The sequence below is a fragment of the Betta splendens genome, chromosome 7 (assembly GCF_900634795.4).
Source record: "Betta splendens chromosome 7, fBetSpl5.4, whole genome shotgun sequence".
Classification (NCBI taxonomy): Eukaryota; Metazoa; Chordata; class Actinopteri; order Anabantiformes; family Osphronemidae; genus Betta; species Betta splendens.
The window spans coordinates 9,913,318-9,934,629 of record NC_040887.2 but is presented as its reverse complement, the minus strand read 5'-3'; the positions used below and the strand labels follow the sequence as shown (position 1 = coordinate 9,934,629).

At 43.2% G+C, this 21,312-nt stretch overlaps 3 protein-coding genes across 6 annotated transcripts in view; 1 reads left to right on the top strand and 2 right to left on the bottom strand.

The window, feature by feature from the left end:
* Window positions 1–710: 710 nt before the first annotated feature.
* Window positions 711–4,261, top strand: sdf4 (stromal cell derived factor 4). Its single transcript, XM_029157308.3, has 7 exons — window positions 711–994; window positions 1,472–1,788; window positions 2,062–2,198; window positions 2,301–2,414; window positions 2,524–2,682; window positions 3,203–3,378; window positions 3,493–4,261. Exons 2-7 carry the CDS (start codon window positions 1,478–1,480, stop codon window positions 3,667–3,669), a joined length of 1,074 nt encoding a protein of 357 aa, XP_029013141.1. The 5' UTR covers window positions 711–994; window positions 1,472–1,477; the 3' UTR covers window positions 3,670–4,261.
* A 678-nt stretch (window positions 4,262–4,939) lies between these two features.
* Window positions 4,940–13,106, bottom strand: hipk1a (homeodomain interacting protein kinase 1a). 2 transcript variants are annotated; one of them, XM_029157289.3, is made up of 16 exons: window positions 12,657–13,106; window positions 11,603–12,333; window positions 10,469–10,842; window positions 10,260–10,383; window positions 9,823–9,942; window positions 9,653–9,739; window positions 9,393–9,574; window positions 9,157–9,307; window positions 8,881–9,085; window positions 8,652–8,770; window positions 7,712–7,860; window positions 7,469–7,621; window positions 7,220–7,390; window positions 6,945–7,138; window positions 6,614–6,744; window positions 4,940–6,525 (listed from the first exon to the last, which is right to left on the bottom strand). In XM_029157289.3, exons 1-16 carry the CDS (start codon window positions 12,694–12,696, stop codon window positions 6,100–6,102), a joined length of 3,357 nt encoding a protein of 1,118 aa, XP_029013122.1. In that variant the 5' UTR covers window positions 12,697–13,106; the 3' UTR covers window positions 4,940–6,099. The 2 variants fall into 2 exon arrangements, with proteins under 2 accessions (XP_029013122.1, XP_029013121.1); XM_029157288.3 differs by having other exon boundaries at window positions 7,712–7,863; window positions 12,657–13,103.
* Window positions 13,107–13,678: 572 nt separating this feature from the next.
* The window catches only part of LOC114859267 (arf-GAP with coiled-coil, ANK repeat and PH domain-containing protein 3-like), a 32,255-nt gene continuing 24,621 nt past the window's right edge, over window positions 13,679–21,312 (bottom strand). The window contains exons 16-25 of one of the 3 annotated variants that reach the window (XM_029157290.2): window positions 20,460–20,529; window positions 20,178–20,272; window positions 19,874–20,091; window positions 19,570–19,659; window positions 19,377–19,478; window positions 19,007–19,233; window positions 18,805–18,914; window positions 18,516–18,626; window positions 18,364–18,425; window positions 13,679–14,543 (exon numbers count right to left, since the gene is read on the bottom strand). In XM_029157290.2, the coding sequence (XP_029013123.1) occupies window positions 14,437–14,543; window positions 18,364–18,425; window positions 18,516–18,626; window positions 18,805–18,914; window positions 19,007–19,233; window positions 19,377–19,478; window positions 19,570–19,659; window positions 19,874–20,091; window positions 20,178–20,272; window positions 20,460–20,529 (1,192 nt within the window). In that variant the 3' untranslated portion in view covers window positions 13,679–14,436. Of the gene's footprint in view, window positions 14,544–15,612; window positions 18,130–18,363; window positions 18,426–18,515; window positions 18,627–18,804; window positions 18,915–19,006; window positions 19,234–19,376; window positions 19,479–19,569; window positions 19,660–19,873; window positions 20,092–20,177; window positions 20,273–20,459; window positions 20,530–21,312 lie in introns of those variants that run through there. The other 2 variants (XM_029157291.2, XM_029157292.2) reach the window with 2 other exon arrangements.

Below are 21,312 nucleotides of genomic sequence, written 5' to 3'. Positions count from 1 at the left end.
ACTTTCACTTTTCACTATTTAATTTCTTCAACTCCACTACACATGTTCAGATTGCTATATATTCTAGCTTGCATTATTACATTTTACGACAGCGCCACCCGGAGGCAGGAGACTAAATCACTAACAGCTACCTTTCCAATATGGCTCCGTGCTGGTACCAACCTACTTCCTGTATTCGCAAGGCCTCATAAATCTAGCAGGTAGAAGTCGGACACGCGATTCAAATAAGGAGAACTAACCTTGAAACTGGATGTCACCTTTGAGTTTTAATGAAACAACATACAATATACCATATTTATACGGGTGTTTACAGGAAGTAAACACACCACCAAAATATAGGGGCGTGTTTTTTTTTTTATCATAAAGCGTTTTGTGCAGCATTTCCCCAGTTTTTTTTTAAATTTTTTAGAAGTATATTTTTTTATTTTATGCATATGTGTTTAGTGCTTTAGCAAAGCCACCCATTACGCCTGTTTAAGTTATTACGTTTAGTTAGGCAGCCTATTTGACGTTCTTTTATAATCATAAATTTAAATATTTAATCAATGAGGCCATTATCTGTTTATTTTAAATATATGCCTTTTGTATTTACCTCTCTTAGCCAGAATTTTTAATGACAATTTGTTTTTTTTAATTTTTTTAATTAATTTTAACGAACCTTTTTATTATTAACTTTACTTTGGAAATACCCTACCGGAAATATTACGTAAGAATACGGCTTGGCTAGTATAACCTATCAGATCAAGGTTAGAAGATAGCCCAGTACTGTGGACGGCATGTGTGAATCCCTGTAACCTACGTGGAACATCCTCAGGGTCTGACGAGTTTAACCTGAATTACTGAACTGTCGCTTTAGTTTGTGTCTTCTCACGTTTCGGAGTGCGCTGTTGTCGGTGAGCCACGTGTACAGGAACTGCATCTGACAGCTCGATTTGCTGGCTGGAACTAGGGCAGGTCTGCGATACTACAGTAGGAAGTTGTACCCCAACCTGCGGTAAGTGCATTTTAGCCTTAGCTCTCTATCCTTTCCAAAGTCCCTTTCACGTTCCCATTGACGTCCCCCTTTTACTCAAAGCAGCAACCTCTGTCGTTCCGTTTTCATTAGCCTTCCCAAGCTAGCCGCTTAGCAGGGCTACGGTTAAAGAGCCATTGCGGTGATGTGACGAAGCTAAATGTACGACGCACTGTAGCTCGTTACCTGCTATAAAATATTGTTTCACTGTCCTGATTTGGTCATTTGTGACTTCCAGTTACTACAATATCGGTTTAACGACTATAGTTTCTTTAGTAAAGTAATTTGCGTATTGTTGTTCTTTACATACAACTTTACCATATAACAATATGAAATCTGATCAGGTATGAATACTGTAATTGTAAACTGTACTAGTCAGTTACATAGCTTAGATTAGCATTATTTTCCACTTGCCCTCTAGTCCGTTCACTCACAACGTTTGTATTCTTTCCTCTACAGGCAATCATGGCTGTTTGGAGGAAATTGTGGTGCAGTAACCTTCTAGCCGTGTGTCTGCTTTTTTATCTCCTGCTCCACACCATGGATGTCCATGCACGGCCAGCCAACATGTCGGCCGCTAAGGATAAGTCTCCGGTCAGCAAGGACGAAAATGAAATTCTTCCCCCCGACCACCTGAATGGAGTGAAGATGGAAATGGATGGCCACCTCAACAAAGACTTCCACCAGGAGGTTTTCCTCGGGAAAGAAATGGAGGAGTTTGAAGAGGACTCCGAACCAAGGAGAAATCGGAAGAAGCTTATTGAGATTTTCACCAAGTAAGACATGCATAGCATTTTGTAAGTCTTAGTCATGGGTGACAGCATTCCTCGAATAGATGCCTTCGAAACAATTCACAGACAGCTGGGGGAATATCTCATTTTAATGCAAGAAGTTTCGTATTCAGGGATACAGATAGCTTTAGTTATTACCTTAATTAATCAATGTGTTATTTGGTTCAAATGTTTATCAAGGATTTTCTAGCACCTCAATAGATTCAATTTTCTATTAAATACAATGGCACAAACCTTCTTTTAATTCCACTACTGCAGAGTTGATTTCAACAAGGACAGGAGTATTAGTGCCAAGGAGATGCAGCGGTGGATCATGGAAAAGACAGAGGAGCATTTTCAGGAGGCCATGAATGAGAATAAAAACAGTTTCCGTGCTGTTGATCCAGATGGTGATGGTAAGAGAACGCTAATGCCTTGTTTTGCCATTGTTCTCTCGACTGAGCTAATATTTACTGCTTACATATAATCCCAACATTAATTTTATGCTCTGCTTGCAGGTCACGTGACATGGGATGAATACAGAGTCAAATTCCTGGCCAGTAAAGGTTTAAATGAAAAAGAAGTTGCTCTTAAAATAAAGAATAATGAAGATCTGAAACTGGATGAAGAAAGTAAGTTCACAATGTTATGGTTGATGTCATGTATTACAATAAGAATATTCACAAAATTAAGATCTGCATAGTAAAGCTATAATAAATGTACTTTTCTCAATCATTGCAGCTCAGGAGGTTTTGGAAAGTTTGAAGGATCGCTGGTTTCAGGCTGATAACCCGCCACCTGACCAGCTGCTGAATGAGCAGGAGTTCCTGTCTTTCCTCCACCCTGAGCACAGCAGAGGCATGCTCAAATACATGGTGAAGGAGATTGTGCGAGACTTAGGTACAGTTCATATATTTATGGCAAACTGCGATTGTGTTGAGGGCACCATAAAGCAAGCTGTAACCACAACACATACTCTTATCATTAGCTTCTATGTTGACAGTTAAAAAAGTAAATACGTTGTGGCAGTGGTCACTTGGCACCAGGATATTCTAGGCCATAGTTTATGAATACCTTTGTGGTTGTGTCATCTGCTTTTCGGCGGTACATCTTGAACACGTGGGTGAAAAGACGGGCAGTATTAGCTGGGGCAGGGAGAGTTGGAAAACCAGCAGGACAGTAGCTCTCGAGGCCTAGGATTCGACATCTGTGGCTTAAACAATATAGTGATTAACAAGATCATGGATTGCATATAAGTCCTTGTGTCTGTGATGATATTGAGGGTAAATGTGTCTAAGGTTGTTCTAAAATAGTAGGTTGTCTATTGGTATTCAAATATGCATTTTCCTTAACACAGGCTTTATGAGTTGTATTGTATTCAATGTATTAACTTTTCTTGTACTTTTTCTTGTACTTTTAGACCAGGATGGTGACAAGAAACTGACTCTGTCAGAGTTCATCTCTTTACCGGTTGGTACTGTAGAGAACCAACAAGCACAGGACATTGATGATGACTGGGTTCGAGAGAGGAAGAAGGAGTTCGAAGAAGTCATTGATGCAGATCATGATGGCATTGTCACTATGGATGAACTAGAGGTATGTAATAGGAAAAGCATTGCAGTCACAGTACCATGCATCCAAACTGGCTTCAACCTCCAATTAGATTAAATTTAAACTTCTTTCTTTCTACTCCCCATGTGTGCCTTGCAGGAGTACATGGATCCGATGAATGAGCACAATGCTTTGAATGAAGCCAAGCAGATGATTGCTGTAGCAGATGAAAATCAGAACCATAATTTGGAGATGGACGAAATTCTCAAGTACAGCGAATACTTCACAGGCAGCAAGCTTATGGATTATGCCCGAAATGTTCACGAGGAGTTCTAAAGATGAATCCACGCACCCTCTGTTGGCTCAGCATGCTGGGAAACAGGACAACCTAACCATAGGATGCTCTACTGTGCAATTCTGTGTTTAAAGCCTACCCTGAATGGCCTCTTTCACAGCTGATTCTGTTATTGTTATTAGTATTATGATTATTATTATAAATAATATTATTATTATTATTACTTCAATCTTCCCTCAAGCCTGAACTGTCTGCCAGCCATCAACATTAACATGACTGCCTACTTGCATTGGACATTTTGACTTTAAATGTTGAGGCACTGCATCAACGTCATAGCTGTTTTATTGTGAAATGTGTGTATATGAGGATTTATTTGCCCATTTTATAGATTTTCGGTGGATAAGAGCGACTGTGCAGCTAGTCGAGCTATTTGTACTAAAGGATTTATTCTTTTTAGCTGGTTTGATTGTAAACAATGGAAATAATCATTGTCACATATTGATGTGGCTGAAAATAAGGAGAATGCTGCTGGAAACAATGATCCTTCTTTGAAAAAACATGACTCCCTAAATGTAGGAGAATATATCTGCAAGAAACTTAATAAAGGTCACGCCTGTCGCTAATACCACAATATCACTGGCTCCTTAATGCGGCCATAAAAAAGTCTTACCTTTGGACTTCAGTTTAAAACATCACTTGTGGTAACACTTTGTCACTTTGACGGCTTTACAGGTGATTTAATCCATGTTGTAGTTCATTTAAAATCTATTTATTTCACCAGTGTAAAAGTGCATATACGACTCTTGCAGGTTTGTACTCCGTTTCGCGTTGTTGCAATGCTGATCTTTGCGTCCTTCTCTTAGTTCATAAGGAATGTTTTCGTTTTGTGCCCTTTGGGAAGTTCTCCATCTCTTCCCACTCGCACCACGTTTTAGATGCATGACCAAACAATGGAATTACATTCCTCAGTTTTGTATTGTTCAGATTGTGCTGCAGTGCCCTGTAAGTGTTATGTAAGATAAGATTTAATATAACAAATATATAACAAACATACTGGTAAATACTTTGTATCGCATCATTTGCTCAAGATGCTTTTTTCCCCTTGATGACTGCATTCTGAACAATGGTAGAAGTAGAAATCGCAATACATTAGTAAAAGAAATACTTTAAAAAGTGACAATCCAAATTTGGAACAGTAATATTGTTTTGTAAATTGTAGATACATTTTAATTTAAATAATCCATTATTTGATGTGTGTTTGGGGGGGTGATTTGTTATATGGTGCTTGTGTATAACGCTCAATCAAAAACATTTTGGTTTTGAGAAGATTTTATTGCGTACATACGGATTAAGGTTCATTGTGCGTTCTATGTAATGCAGCACTTCACAACACAGCAGGATTGTAAGAACAACCATAATTTCACCAAACTGATAATTTGTTAAGAAGCAGTAACATATTGAACATCAATTCCTAGTTTTATAAATGATGTTGGTCAGATTAGGTTACTCACAGTTCCAACTTCAGTTGTCATCTAGATGGCTTTGACTTGTACACGATTAAGTGGGAGATCCAATCTGGTTTCATGTGCACTTGACTTCACAGACATCACTTCACACGACAAGAGTTTGAAGTTTCCCAATATCAGAAAGGTTTTTTGTCGTACAAAATAAAAGCAACGTAATGAACCCCTCTGCAGGCTCCAGTCTGGTGAACACCACAGCAGCTGCAGTTCGCGGAGCTAGCCTGAATGCTACATGTACTCCATCTTAAACACATGCAGCCTTAACTGTATAAAACACGCTAGACTACACCGACAGAACAGGCCTCATTCAACAGTAAACGTTTAAATAGAATCGAGTGGATGGTCGATACTGAAACAGAATGGAAAACATGGGAAGAACACAGTGAAACACCATTATACAGTACAGCTTACATTTGTTCTTGTAGGACACAAAACTCACACCCACAGAACCTAAAAAGACAACAGAAGTTGGTTTAATTAGTTAATTAATTAATAAGTAAGGCTCAACTCAATTTAACAACAGCATAGTGATAATAATAGGAGCATGAACATCGCGCTCATTTATATTGATGCAATAAACCTGAACCTAAAGCTGAGCATTCATCTCATGACAGTGTTTTTCTCTTGAACTTAAACTCAATTCTTCTCAGCATTAAACCAAAACACACTGGCCTTGGTTTTCTAGTAGCGCCAGAAACAAGACCCGGACACTGTTAACACACCGGTGTAACTTAAACCCCGAGTGCGAATAGCTTTTCAAAATGATGATTAAAATATTATTACATTATTTACTTTAAAATAATGAGAAAGTTTTAAAACCAATAAGAAAAGATAAAGGGTTCAACTGAAACGTCCAATCATCGCCGACTGTGTCGAGCTTGTGCTCTTCTCTAGTCTCAGCATCCTTTTGGTTTTCATGCTTAAGCGTCTCCATCAGGACCCCGGTCCTTACAGGTAGGGATACTGGAGTTTGCGCTGGTAGGCAGCCCCAGAGCGGTGTAAAGGCTGCCCTCCCAGCTGCTGCTGCTGCTGCTGCTGCTGCTGCTGTGGGTGGTGAGGGTTGCCGTACTGTCCTGCAGCAGAGCCTCCCAGGCTTAAGCCGCCGCTCTTCTGGAGCAGAGCCAGAGAGCAGTAAGCCCCGGTCGCTCTGCCGCTGTGGGACGAGCTTCCCTGCATCTGGTCCACGGCTTGAGAGACGGAGGCCAGGGCAGCGGACGCCGGGTAGGCATAGAGGTTGGGGGTGGAGCTGAACAGGGTGTTCTCGTGAAGCCGGTACGATGAGTGGGAGGACACGGGAGGGTATGTGGGCTGTCGCCTCAGGGAACCAGTGCTTCCTGTTTGGTCATGGGATGACGACATTACAGACTGCTGTACCTGCACAGACAACATTGTGGCAATCAGCTCCTGAATGAGTGAGTGATGTCAACCTTCACCTTGACTTCATGTAGTTATTCAGGCTTACCTGACTCAGGTTGAGGGGCTGAGATCTGCTGGATGCAGCCCGTTGGTGGCGATCAGTGTTGGAATCCGCAGGGCGACTGGACTGCTGAGCGGCCGCTTTCCTGGACTTTCCAGAGACAACTGTGGCTTGATCTAACATCACCAACCACACAGAAGACAAAGAGTTAGATCACAGGCATGCAGGAGTTACAGTGGAATCCGTTGAACTGATGACAGGGTTTCTCAAGTCACATTGGTTCATTTCTTGATTGAAAAAAGCATTTTCCAAATAAATAAGTTTGTCGATCAAAACGGAGGAGAACAGAACAGAAGGGGATGTCTTCCCCGCGGACCTGGAGCTGCTGGAGCTTTGTGTGTTGTGCTCTCTCCAGGCTGGCTCTTCACAGAGGGCATGACGACGGCCAAAGACTTGCTCGGCTGGGAGCTGGCCTTGGGGCTGAGGGGGCTGCTGGTGGATGAGTCAGAGTCGTGGGAGTCATGTACCGTCACGCAGCTTATCACATTGGTCCTCTGGCTTGTCCCAGAGCTGCGAGACAAAGTAGAGTCCACGCTAGAAAAAGTCCCTCTGGACGTGACTGAAATGAGTGCAACGTGGGGACGCGCTCACCAGGCAGCGGGGAACTTCCTGTCATTCTCGTCCTCTGAGTCGCTGTGGATGGTGATGATGCTGACGGCAGGACTCGGTGTGTCAGAGATGACGATGGGCTGGGACTGGTCACCAGCTGATGTGGAAGTGTTGTGCAGCACAGAGGTGGCGGAATGCACGGACGACACAGGCCTGCAGAGGAAAATGAGGTCTCTTAGTTCTAAATCTGAATACATCCATTTCTAGCATCTATTTTTTTTTCTTAGCTACCTGGCTCGGTTCTCAACATGTCGAGTCTTGGACCTCTTGCCCTGTTGGGACCTTGCGTGCGTGGCCCCTGAGGTGTGGTTTTGAGACGCAGTGTGATGGCCCACGCCAGAGTCCTGCAGGCTGACGCCATCATACTGACCTCCATGTCGGCCCCTGACATAAGGAACGATACGTTTACATTTTGACTGCATCAGTTATCAATATGCAATATTATGATAAAGAGTCTCTTCTGACTACGCTCACCTCCAGCCAGAGGCATGTTGACTGTCGGAGGTAGACGCTCCCATGGGTGAGTTGGGCACTACGGCCTGGCCAGGGTTATGGATGGCCACACCTGGCATCTGCTGCCAGGTGGAGGGGATGAGGATCTGCTGTGTGCCTGCTGGCCAACCCTGCTGTAACACAGGCACATACGAACCAAACTAACTAGCACACACAAGCAGAGCTGTCCCAATGCATTTGCTGAGTACATTTATTGTTACACAAACACACAGATTCTCCACGACCAGAACATGCCGCAGTGAAACTGCAGACTCATTCCTGTGCAAAGAGAGAGATATATATGTTACAAGAGAGGTAAATGTGCTGAAAGCAGCTTAAGAAAAACACGTTTTCCGCCGACGCCAAGCGTGCAGCCGTACAATGGCACTCTGTGGGAATATTTTGGGTCTGTTTGACTTGATGACTGACTTTTGTTTTTTTTACATTTTAGAAAGTGCTAAAGTTCAAAATGTTATTGTAATTATGTTATGTAATTATATTTCTTATGTCACACCATCTATAATATTATAATATAATATAATAATACTATATCTACAATATTTAAGATGTCTATACTTTCTCTGCATGTTATGTTTTAGTGTAAAACATTCCCACACTCAATTGCATGACTGCTCGTTCATTACCACCATTTGTAATTTTATGTCAGTCTCTTTTGTTTCCTGCTCAGTCTCTAATAAAAGCAGCAGGGAAACAGGCGGGGGGACTTTTATTGTGAAACAGCCGCAACAGACGGAACGCATGACCGCTGAGGTTAATTCAGACATGTGTCCACGATGCTGCTGATGACGAGAGTAAAACAGCATGAAGGGGCAGCTATGGAGACATGTTGGATGAAGAGCTGCTCAGTCGTGTCCACTGTGTGTCCACTATGAAACCACTGAAGTTCTGTCGGGGGTCCTACCTGTGCCAGCATTCCAGGCTGGATGTGAAGAGACTGGGATGAATGGTTCTGAGGAACTAAAGGTACAGAGTTTTCCATTCTCACTGGATAACCCGAGGGTTTATTGGAAGTTTGAAGACCTGGTAGGAGAAATCGGAGGGTCATTAGGTTACAAACTAAAAAAAGTACTGCATTCGTACTGCGTACTGTCAAATTAAGTAAGTGATTAGTCAACACATGCCATTCTCACCCTGTATGGTGGGCGGGCAAACTATGAGTGTTTGTTGGAAGGGCTCCGCCTGGGCACAAAGCTGGGTGGGCCTGGTCTGCAGGGGCACCCCCTGCTGGGTCAGGCCCGGGATGTTGATGGTGGCCTGCTGGTAGAGGCCAGGCTGGTAGTTCAACAGCGGGACGTTGCTGCTGAGAGACAGGGACTGGCCGCCCGCCGAGGCCATCTGGAAGACACGACGTTCACAGGTGTTACATGATTCAAAGACGGCGCCTAGAAATATGTCCTATATGTCACCTGATTATGCTGGTTTAACTGGCTACTGAAGGTTACGGTGAGGTTGGTGGCGGCGCTTGGGCCACTGTTGCTGGCGAACATATTCTTTCCACTCTCGAAGGCGCTGCACCTGCGTTTGCATATATCCATGTTCTGGAAGCAGGACTTGACGCTGCAACATAAGACACGTGTCAGAAAAGACCCATGGAGGTCCCGTGCACGCTTGCACTGGCACTGGTTGGCTCCTGTCGGCTTACTGGGAGCTGTGAGGGAAGTGCAGCAGGTGCGTCATGGTAACAAAGGGGTGGTTCAGCGTCTTCATGGGCGTTATCCGCTTGTCTGCGTCGAGGGTCAGCATCTTCTTCAGCAGGTCGATGAATTCCCGTCTGTCGGCCTTCTCTGCCAAGATGTCCGTCCCCTCCAGGTTTATCATGTTGACCTGTGGAGCGACAGACAGGTGGCATCTGCACAGCAGTCAATCGAACACACTGCACCGTTAGAAACGTCGCCTCCTCACCTGCATCATGTCGTCAAGGCAGTTGAAGATATACTTTCTTGCCTCCTTTGACTTGATCCCCATCTCGGCCTCGTGCTCTGCGGGCGTCTGCAGCAACAGAGGGGCAGAAGTCGTCGGTGCGTTCGACGCTAATGGACGCTGATGTGATCTGAACGTGTGAAGTCGCTTACCTTCAGTCTCCAGAGGGGATAGCTGGAGTCGGGGCCTCGGTTGAAGAAGCGGCTGGTCTTGGTTCCCGCACTCAGCAGGTACTCAGCTGGCAGGCCCTGGGTCTGAGAGATGTAACGAATCTGGGATGGGAAATAGAAAATAAGATCAGTGATGCCCTTTGGATGTTTATGACACTCAACTAGCAGTTTATCACATGGTTACAATATAAGGCCTGTCCTGATTTTACCCTCAGTGTTGCCTCTCTGCCTCCGTTCACTCAAGCTACACCCATTTCCTGATTTTTCACCACCAAAATCTAGTCTAGTAACGTTTGAGACAAATATGAAACATGTCCACATGGGATCTGAATCTTCCGATGTTTCATTATACAGCATCCAAATTCTGAATATGTAGTGCACACATACACAGTAGTATAACTGAAAGTGCTGCAGCTGACCTGATCATACTCTGAGGCACCAGGATAGAGAGGCCATCCTAAAAACAGCTCAGCAATGACACATCCCAGTGACCACATGTCGATGGCTTCACAGAAAGGAAGACCCAGAATGATCTCTGGAGCTCTACAATGACAATAACTTTAGTTGTTATTACACAAAATACATACACAGTGGATGATGATTCAAAGTCCCCGTTGTACATTCTCACCTGTAGTATCGTGACTGTAGGTAGGTGGAGCAAACTGCTTTGGATACATGGCTGGCAGAGCCAAAATCGATCACTTTAACCCTGTAGGGCTGCCTCAGGGGGTCCACCAGCATAATGTTCTCAGGCTTGAGGTCGGCGTGGATCAGCCCCAGGCTTTTCAGCTTCATCAGCGCCGTCGCCACCTGCTGCAGAATCGGCCGAATGCACTTGAGCAGCAGAGGACTGAACTTGCTGTGCTTCAGGAAGTCATAGAGGTTCTGCTCCAGCATCTCGAACACAAGGCACGTGTGGTTCTTGTGCTGGAAACACTCGTACGAGCGGACGAAGTTGAACTCGTCGGCATTCTCTGTGCTCAGACGGCTAAGAATGCTCACCTACGGAGAGACGGGAGGAGACGGCGTCAGTGGAGGCACTAACATCATAATGGACCCCTCAAAGTAGAAGCTTTTGGCTGTTTTCATTGCCCTAGTGTTTCTCTAGGCTCAACCTGCATGCTGCTTACAGTATTATACGCCCGCAAACACCCATGAAGCTGATCTCATCCATCAACTACTGTCCACTACAACCTGTCATCCTGTCTTTATGATTCAATTCCAGTTAAAGTTACTACAGTACATTGTCACTCTTTCCAAAACATTGTCAATCTGGTTTACAAAATCACCGTGCTCCATCTCAACATCTCCATGCCTCCAGTATTTCATCTGAGCAAACAACTTTTCCATTCGTCAGCCTCCTCTCCTCTCTCACCCTAACTAATCCATCCCTCACACTAGACACACTTGCCATGTTCCCATCAGCATCCTTCACTGGTTCCTTTTGTTTTATTCCTCTGTGTTAGCTGCAGCTGAACATAGGAACTTTTCTATCAATAATACTAATAATGTACATACATGTTTGAGACGCTGCTATAGATTGAAATAATTGAATAATTAACACCACACTATAATATTTGGAAAACTAGTGAGTCATCATTGGCACAGTCAGAATGTTCTATAGGCAGCTATTAGAATAGAATAGAATATAGAATTACTAGTTTGGCTTCACAGATGTGTGCATGTTGCTTAATCAGCTGCTTGTGTCTCTAAAAGTGAGTTTGGAGTGTTGTTTATTTCATCTTTAGAACGTCGTACTTACTTCTATCTGACCTTGCCGAGCATAAGAAGGGTGGTTCTTCAAGATCTTAATTGCCACTATCTCGTTTGTCCCCCGCTTCCAGCATTTTGCCACCTGGCCGAAGGTGCCGCGTCCTAAAAACTCAAGTACCTCATAGCTGTTGGACATTGAGCACAGAATCTCATGCTGCACCAGCTGGTAGTCACCCTCACTGTGGGAGTTGCTGCTCTTTGTGGTCGACGTGGAATGTGCTATGGACTGCGCCGTGGTGGTTCCCCCTCCGGCACCGGTGCGGTTCGAGACCACGGGGGCCGAGAGCTCCTCCAGGATCTGGACACTGTCGCTGCTGTCCACCTCCTCGCTCTTCCGCTTCAGGCTGTACTGCTTGTTGTAGATGTCACAGGTCTGGGAGGAGGATTCGGCATCCTTGACGCGTCGGCTGGAGGACGAGGAGGAGGAAGCGGATGAAGGAGGTCCATGAAGGCTGCCTGTGCTGTCCGCTGCCCGGACCACGGTGTGCTCTCTGGAACCTGCAGCCGGTGGGTGCATCTGGCTGGCGTTGTACACTGGGTTGAAGCTGGAGCCCGACGTCGAGGGGGCAGCCCCCTGGGTGGGGCTCTGCTGGTAGTAACTTTCCCCCAGCTGGCTGGACACATCCCAGGCAGGGTTCTCCACTTTGAGCCTCTTTGAACGAGAGTAGGCACTGGAGGACACAGAGGGAGAGGAGAACACCTGGAGCTGCGACGCCATGTCTGTGGACAGGATTAAATGATTACTAATTATGATAATCCCTCGGCACTTTTATTTTGAAATGAGTGAAAAAAATAACAAGTTTCTATTTATTAATAATTTATAAATAGTTTAACAATATATATCACTGTCTCCCACAGAGCAATTATACTCATCACATTTATTTATTTTAGTAACTTAGCACATAGAGACATCAGATGTGCTTTCTCCATTCCTTGTGGCTGCTCTGCGCCCCACCTGCGGCGCACATCTGGGCCAGGGGTTTAGCGCCGACGTCGCTGGCATAACACTAACAGCTATTTGAAGTGACATTCAATGCCAGTACCTGTATGTGATGCCTGAACACGCCGTAGCAGATGTGACATTAAGGCCTCGTCATGCCGTCGCCGGGGTGCCCTGCGCCGCTGCAGCCGATCAGCTGCGCTGCTAGCCGGCCGCAGCTGGGAGGCTGCGCGCTAACTAAGCTAACGGCTAAGCTAACGGCTAAGCTAGCGGCTAAGCTAGCGGCGAGCGTCGGAGTCCCGGTGCCGCAGTCACATCGCGTAATCCGCCGAGCGAGAGTCGCCTTATGCCGTGGAAGTGTCGGACGCCGTCATGGCGAGCGGCGTCGCCGGGAGAGACGGTCGCCCATCACCGCTGGCCGTCTGGTCGCCGGAGCCTCGCAGGACTTCCCACCGCTGCGACGTAACGCCGAGACCTGACAGACGTCGACGGAGCCGACGGCCGCAGTCACTCAAAGATCGTCTACAATTCGCAGTATGTTACTGTGGAAATAATCTACTGGGCCAGAGTTTAAAACCTGCTTCGAGACGTAAACACTAGTCAGGGCAGCAAAATCTGAGAGCCTGCTGCAGCTGCAGCCGTCTACTCTAGTACTTACGGTAAGTAATAAATTACCTCAAAGCAATAAAACCCCAGTGGTACAAACATTTGGTCCATTTGTTGTTAATACATTAAACATAAACAAACGACATAAAGTTTAAATTATATTATAGGATAATTCGTGTAAATTTATTATTTATTATGACCTAGGACACAAGCTCTCATTTCTAAGGTAATGTAATGAGGACTTAGATCAATTGATTTTGTTCTGTACAAAAAGAACTGCGTGCACTGTCTCTGCTAAAAAGAGAGTGAGACGGACACTCCTCAGACTACTTCTTATTCAAGGTTTTTTTTTATAATATATATAAAAATAACCATTATCCTGCTTTACTGTAAAAGATCAACTCTGACAGTGTAACAGCCCATTTATTGCTGATGGATGGTAGACAAAATTTTCGCACAAAAACACTAGATGACGCTGTTGTATTAGCTGCAGTAAAGAAATACAAAGCACTCTACACCTTTAGAAACAGAATTCTTCCTTCTCTTTATTTCCAGTCGTCATTCACCAGCGTTCCTGCTCATTCAGATATATTATTTTGCTACCACAGCACATATACGGTAACATTTGCACTTTATAGTGGTATTGTAAAGTAAAAATATTACAACAACTACACCAGCATAGTCGATGCATAGGATATTCATATAGAAATAGACCCAAAATAAGTCTTTCAGATGACGGTTTGGTGAAGGTGACTCTTTTTAGCCATAAAACATAGCAAAATTCAAGTTTAAATCTATAAAATGTAATGGAAATTAATGCATGCAGTAAAACATATGTCAGATATTGATGATGTTTCTTCAGTGAGACACTGATGAGAATGAAACAGAGCAAGCAATGATTTCTACAAAAAAAGATTAACAAAACAAGTGCTTGACATTTTTTGTATGAAAGCAATTCTATGTACATAAACATACTGTGTGAGGAAAAGACCAGCAATCCTCATGGAATAAAAGCATCTTAAAACAAAAGGTGAAACAAGAAGCATCATAAAGAGGCCATGACTACTTTACATAAGTGCATTTAAAATGATTGAATACTGGAGTAAAATAGACCAAATATTGTATGCATGTGCAACTGTATGTATGTATGTATGTATAAATTCTGGGCCATAACAAGTTCAGGTTTCCCCTCTACATCAGTGTAGATAATATCTGATAAGTGTCTGTCCCACTTTTCAAGTACTGTATGATGCCGTTCCTCCTCAGACGCTGACAGACTACCTGAAGGAGTGTCGAAAGTGCACACTCCTTCGCTTGAGCTTCTCTGGGTTGTGGGAGGCCATGTGGGAAAATTCTCTAAAGATGTCAAGATATGTGGTGTCTCCTGGTGAACAGCACAGAGGGAAAAAATAAAGAAAATTATTCCAGTTGTTGCACGAAAAGCCAAAGTCAGCTCAAAAAATTAATTTTTATAAACTTCTTCCTAACTTTTACTTTGTACTTAAAGCATATGCCGTTCGAACTTTGATATCCAAGTGTCACAGAAAGAAGTTCTGCCACAGCCACCAAACAGTCAAGCGCTCTTTCACACGAAAGTCAGAAACCATCAGAGAACCGGCAGCAGAGTGGGTCCCCGTAAGAAAAGCCCAATCAATGAAGGAGGAAACGCTGACTGAGGCACCGTGGCGCTTCCTTCTTTCAGCTTTTCAGACACTGAGCCTTTACTTTTCCGTGGTCATGGTAACCACTGGCATAACAAAGGCAGTTGAACTCCTTTGTGTCTCCTGAGAGCTACCAGGCCAGGCTAATTAAAAGGGGGAATGAACATTCCAGATTTTTTTGTGTGTTTGTGTGTGAGTGGGGAACGGGGAGAGATCACTGGGTTCAAACCATAGGACTGTTGCTTCTCTATGAGTGGTAGAGGAGCTAAATAGGAAACAGTCAGTGTATGAATGCACAATTCATTGGTCTCTATTTCAGTTTTTATTGTTTGCATGCCTGTATTACAGTACTATACTACAGTATGTGGTGAAAAGTGTCATAGTATAGTGTATATAGTAATTCAATTTTGAAGTGTCTTCTATTGTTTTGGATAATTCACAAATTGTCAGGTGAACTGGTAACAGGTGGGATTTGTGTATAAATGATGATGAGATATAAAATGATTATTTATTATTTACAGTTTATCTATTACGTTTACACTTGCTAAAGAGATTAAAGTGAAAAATGTATTACTATAAATCAGATCTGTTTGTTTTTTTGCTTCCTAAGATTAATGATTTGATCTAAAACACTTATTCATGCTCATCCAAACATACAACTAAGATTCTGCCTGCATGTAAATACCAAAAGTTAGACTGTAGCTCATGAAGTTAGCATTGCGTTAATTGTGTTAGATGTGTTTTAGTAAATGTAAAAGTTATGCAAAGAGGGTTTAGAAATGAAGAAAGTGGTTAGTGTTTAGTCACATCTTCAGTTTATTTTCAGTAGCATTTTAGAAGACACAAAGAAGTTATAGAACAATAAGAGTCAAAAACAAAAGACAGGCAACAGGGAAGTGTTAATAAGTACAGTATACTCAGAGAAAAACATTCTTTACAATATTCAAAAGAATTATACATAACAATTTAACAGTCAGAGACAGAAAATAAACAAAGTTAAAAATGTCATGTTAGAAGCAAGCAGTTAAAGTGTTGATTGTTTAAATACACAAACGTCAAATTGTTGACATATTATACTGACTCACACACTGCAGACACTTTGTACTGTACAACACAGTCCAGTGATGGCCTGATGTAAATGATTGTTTGGTCAGTGTTTACTTCATTCATGTAGTCAGATCTGTAAAGTACTGCACTAAATAAGAAAAGGCTGAATTACAGTAATAGCAATTGTGAGATTTCAAAGTGCTTTGAGTCTATCACTGGCAGGAGAGGTGGAGGGCGCGATGAACACAAGTAAGGGACTGTACACAAATTATTAGGCATTTTTACCATTAACTACAACTTATAAAATTAGGGTGTGAAGGAAATATTTTAAAAATAATTTAGCTTGGAGGGTGGTAGATAGAGGACTATTCTACAACAGAGACAGTTATGACACAGTACAGTATACTGTACATATTGCAAGCTTAAATTTCAATGTTGCTTGAACATACTGTTTCACCTACAGTATTAGTGGTAATTGAGGTACTGTAATATACATGCAGGATCCCTGAGAACAGCCATTTTATGAAGTCAAACCTCAAAGGTCCCTAACAATGTCTTTTGTGTACAGTCTCTTAAACGTATAAGGGAGTCCGTCTGTGTAAATTGACCATTACAGCATGAGAAAAAAAAACAGTCGTGTTGGCTCTCTGACAAAGTCTTTGGTTTAGTTTAAACCCCAGCAGTCCTCAACATGTGTGAACGTGAAATAACATCTTTGGAAAAATACTTTTCTGACTTATAATGTTTCTTGATTAGTATCAGCTAGAAAACTAAACAGTCAAAGAAGAGGAGGTGGTCAGACATGATGTCACTGAAGAACATAACAGTGAACACAGTCATCCTGCTACTGTTCACTGGCATCAAGAGTTTCTGCAAGTTCACCTTCTGCCTGTATTGAAATGAAAGCCAGTGGGATCTATTTCTGCTGTATCTGACATGAATGTCCGTCCATGCACTGTATGGCAGCATGTGGATAATATGAATATTAACCTTATTCAATAAGACAACATGGCAAAAATTCATACAAACTGGATACAGACGTAAAGAAAAGCAACTGGGCTGAGGAAGACCTGAGCAACAGCTGCCCATGCACTACACACTGGGAATAAATCTACTGTACTGTAGGCCTAGTCCACATCAAAGTACCATGAACAAGCCTACATTACAAACACTGTACATACCTTTAATACATTAGTGTGATTTATCAAAAACACTGCAGTTCGTATGGTAATTATCCATATTATCAAACTGACTGTTGGCTCTATTGCTGAAAATGAGATCATGGTATACTGACATTGTATGAGTGTGGGGCTCCAGTGAAAGAAAATCCATCAAAATACAGTATATCATGCTTAAAAAAATACCTTCTGCATTGTTGCCAAACGTAATACAAAAAATACAGATTATCTGTGCTGAAGTAGTCATTGCACTATTGCTCTGGGAATTAAATAAAATTACCAAAGCATTCAAAAGAATTCTGAGAGGAAAAATAATTAACAGAGGTAAAAGTAGATTCTCATTACTGTTAGTAAGAAAAAGTGCATATTACGCTTTTAATCAAACATAAAATATTTGCTTGATCAATGCAGAGAAATCCCTCTGTCATTTACTCTCAGTCACAGCTATGGGAGCCTCTCAGTAACCTCGTCATGAGCAGGAAACAGGACGCAGCCGGTCCCATTCTGCATTCTCATTTCCTTTTGTCTTTGTCAGGTTTCTTTCAGCTCATTGAGATTTGTCTTTACAAAGGCCTGTACAGTAGGAGCCAGAGCCCTGTTTATTCCACCTGGGATGTACTGTAAACATGGTGAAATAACATGACTGGTGAAATTCACCCATGACTGGCCAACTTTTTGAACCTGAACATTTAGTTTGTTGGGTTTTCAGCTCTATTATTGGATGTTCCTGCTATAATGAATGCTGGTATTTGCTGTTAACATCTACAACAGCATTATTACTTTGTCTGTACAGACAAAGAATTTAGAAAAAATATCCCGCTGTTTTTACTTCTGAAAACATTTTGCAATACAGTAAAAACAGGATTAAATTAAACGCAGTGATGATAGAGGGATTAGGTCTTTGGTTCACTCTACACCCCCCAGTAACAATAAATAAAAGAACAGTTGGTCCAGAGTTGATGCTAATGACGCTTTGTGACATCTGACTTCTTGATTAAATCTTCAAACCTCAAATCTGTCTAACCTTTGCCTGGCAATGACCTCTCATCTCTGCTGTGTTCTGCTGACAGACATTACTTCAGGTCTAAAGTCAAAGTCAACAAACTGCATTAGAAATATTTGGGAAATATCCAATGAACTGTTAAGAGGAAGTTAATCTGAGTGCAAGAAAAAGTGAACAACACAAGCTTTCACAATCAGTTTGAAACTGTTTAACCTGACTGGTCTGGATTCTAGTACCGTGCTATGTTTAGACAGATAAACTCCTGAATGCATTTCTTATACTGTTGTTCAGTGGGGCTGCTAATTGGATATTGACCTGGCTGTCCAAAAGGTCCCTCCGACTCCCGCATCTCCTCGTTCATCCTGGCCAAACGCAGCCTGAACAACAGAGAGGGACAACAGGCTTTTACATCGGTGACAATAAGCCTCAGTGAACATGGACACTATAGATACTGTAAATCAACCTACAGTGTTACTATGTCTGCATTGGCCTGCTGAACAGCTATACTCAGAGGATCCTGGCCGTCCTCATCCTCGTCGTTCTGTGTGGCTCCCCGTTTCAGGAATAAACAAACCTGCCTGCAAATGAAAGACGCATAGAAGAAACATAGCTCTGATACATCTTTAAATTCCTGTGTCAAGGAATGCCACGCTGCGGAGCTCTAAGTCCCTGAGAAATCCCCAAACAAAGCAATAAAGTGCTAAGCGTTACGTCTAATGCTAGGGGCAAACAGCTGCTTCCTGCCACATGCCTCACCCTGTGTGGCCCAGATACGTGGCATGATGCAAGGGGCCCCTCCCTCTGGCGTCCCTCTGGTTGACGTCAGCAGCATTCTGCAGCAGGAACTCACAGGCAATCAATGAACCCTAAAGTAAAAGAACACTACCGGTTAAATTAGCCCAGGCCCGACATGATGCAAAACAAACAAACGCTCTCTAATTCCCCCAGACTGACTCACCCCAGTCACAGCCTGAATGAGGGGGGTCTTTCCTTCGTCTTCCTCGGTGACCCGGTTGATATCAGCGCCATGAGCTAGCGCCTCAGCCATGGCCGGAAGGTTTCGGGCCTTTGAGGCTTTATACAGCAGTTCGCCCGGATGAAGGTCCCTCACGTCCTCGGGGTCCGAGGTCTCCGGCTCGGCCTCCAGCTCCGCCTCGCCGCTCGAGTCTTCAGAGATCTCACAAGCTGAGGACAAGGCAAATCAAAACACGGAGTCCATGCGTTGTAGCTACTGACGCAAATGCAGCTTTATATTAGCATGTAATACCCTGTAATGTCATTAATAGTGTATAATACCAAAGGGACCATCTGTGCACAACTGGACTCACCCTCCTCTGTGACGCTGTCCACCACTGAGCCGAACACCAGGATGTCTGTGCTGCCGTCTGTGCTGCCTCCCAAACCGCTGTCACTGCTCAGACCTGCAGGACCAGCGGGCGCCACCACATGGACACATTACACACAGGTACAGTGTGCTTTGCATTTTATGCTAAGACGTCGTTGGAATAGTGATTCTCTTACTTCGAGGCCCCGATCCTGTGTCAAAATACGAGAAGAGGGTGTCCAGCTCATCAGGACAGAAAAGGGAGTCTCGTCGGAACTTTGCAGCAGCTGTGAGACAAATATAAAACAAAGTGGCAACAGTGAGATGAGCAGATAAAAACTATTAAGCTCTCATACTGGAGAAATAATAGAAATAATTCTACAATTAAATTTAATAATATGGCAAAATATGCTTTAAAAACATTAACTCTAAGAAAATATGTTATGATTTTTTAATATTTTGTAAAAATAAATAACGTAAGGTCTGTTTAGGTCTAGTTACCTGCCGACAGGGTGGATGGAGAGGTACTTCTGGGCTCTTGGCGGTATCTCCGCCGTGTTTTGGGCACGGTGGTGGCGCTGTTGTGTCTCCGACACTTCTTCCCACTCCACCGTCGCTCCGACTTCCTCTCTCCGTTGATGAGTATCTCTGTGGAGCCCAGTTTCTTCAGGAACTTCTTCTCGACGTACTTTGCCCTAATCCAAGCCTCTTTTTCCTGCCTGGAGGAAAACACAACAAGATCAGATGTGGAAAAAGTGCATGAGATCATGTTCATGTGTGTTGTGTGGTTTTCACAGACTCCTACCTTGAACTTGACGGCAGTGGTTTCTTTAGACCTTGGTCTTTGTATGAGCCTTCATAGATGTGGTTGATGACGCTGTTCCCAAGCTCACACATCAACTGCAAGGAAGAACAAGCTGACTGTCTGAACCTTTGTATTGCTTTTATATTGTTTCTCTTACAAAGGAGACCGTTAGTCAGTGAGGTTTTTGATAAAATAAAGGTTTATATTATTATTTTTGCCAGAAATGAAAGCTCACTGAGACTGGTACTGATCCTATGTTGTAAACCGTGAGACAATATGTACCTTTAATAATTCTGGTTCCCATGAGTCCAGTGTGAGTGAGCGAACTTTTGAACAGTGAACCCCAAGACTCCTGCAACAAAGAGAAATTTATACAAAATGTGCTGTTTGTGTTCTGTGGCTATACAGTTAAAACTAATACGAGGGGAGTTTTACTGATGAATCAAACACTGTGTCACTGTGGGATGACCTGATCTAAGGGGAAATGAGGAAAGCCGCTCCTAATGTCATGCAAATCACCAAGTTCCTATAATTAAGCGTTTTGGTTTCCTGGCAACAGTTGAACATTAGAAGGAAAAAATGCTAGTGTTTCTGTCCCCTTGAAGAGACAATGACTGATCTCACTATGAGAAGATGCGGTCAAAGGGGGAGCATGAATATTCAACGGGTGATACGGACACAGGGTCTGAGGTTACGTAAGCTGTTATCGTTACACATCTCCCGAGGGAACTTTTCCCATTGCACGTTTGAGAGTGAGCCGCAGTGACGCAACAGTGTGATGTAACAAAGCGTGACGGCGGCTCATTGTCAGTAGCAGGATGCGCTCATTCAACGGAATCATCTCAAAGAATTAGACTGTTCAAGGGGCTCCACAATGCGTGCACCTCTGCTCTACCCCCCCCCCAGGCCAAGCCAGACTGATCCCCTAAGCAACGCACTGCACTTAATCTCCACACAGTGTGTGGCTGAATGTGAGCAGTGCCTTGAGAATCACAGTGAGGAGGAAAAGATTCAGACGCCTCAACTCGAACATGATCCTATTTCTACTTCACTTTCCCCATTGTTTTCCTATTACTTGCTCACTTTAAATATGCGTGCACAAATTTAAATATTTATATATCCATAAACAAATCGA

Excerpts from the sequence above, each read along its gene's own strand:
- sdf4 (XM_029157308.3), top strand. The coding sequence starts at position 1,478 with ATGGCTGTTTGGAGGAAATTGTGGTGCAGTAACCTTCTAGCCGTGTGT. Across the intron at positions 2,199-2,300 it reads TGTTGATCCAGATGGTGATG|GTCACGTGACATGGGATGAA; the intron begins GTAAGAGAACGC and ends CTCTGCTTGCAG. Across the intron at positions 2,683-3,202 it reads GGAGATTGTGCGAGACTTAG|ACCAGGATGGTGACAAGAAA; the intron begins GTACAGTTCATA and ends TTGTACTTTTAG.
- hipk1a (XM_029157288.3), bottom strand. The coding sequence starts at position 12,696 with ATGTCACATCTGCTACGGCGTGTTCAGGCATCACATACAG. Across the intron at positions 9,740-9,822 it reads ATCCCCTCTGGAGACTGAAG|ACGCCCGCAGAGCACGAGGC; the intron begins GTAAGCGACTTC and ends CTGTTGCTGCAG. Across the intron at positions 7,139-7,219 it reads AGGAAGTTCCCCGCTGCCTG|CTCTGGGACAAGCCAGAGGA; the intron begins GTGAGCGCGTCC and ends TTTGTCTCGCAG.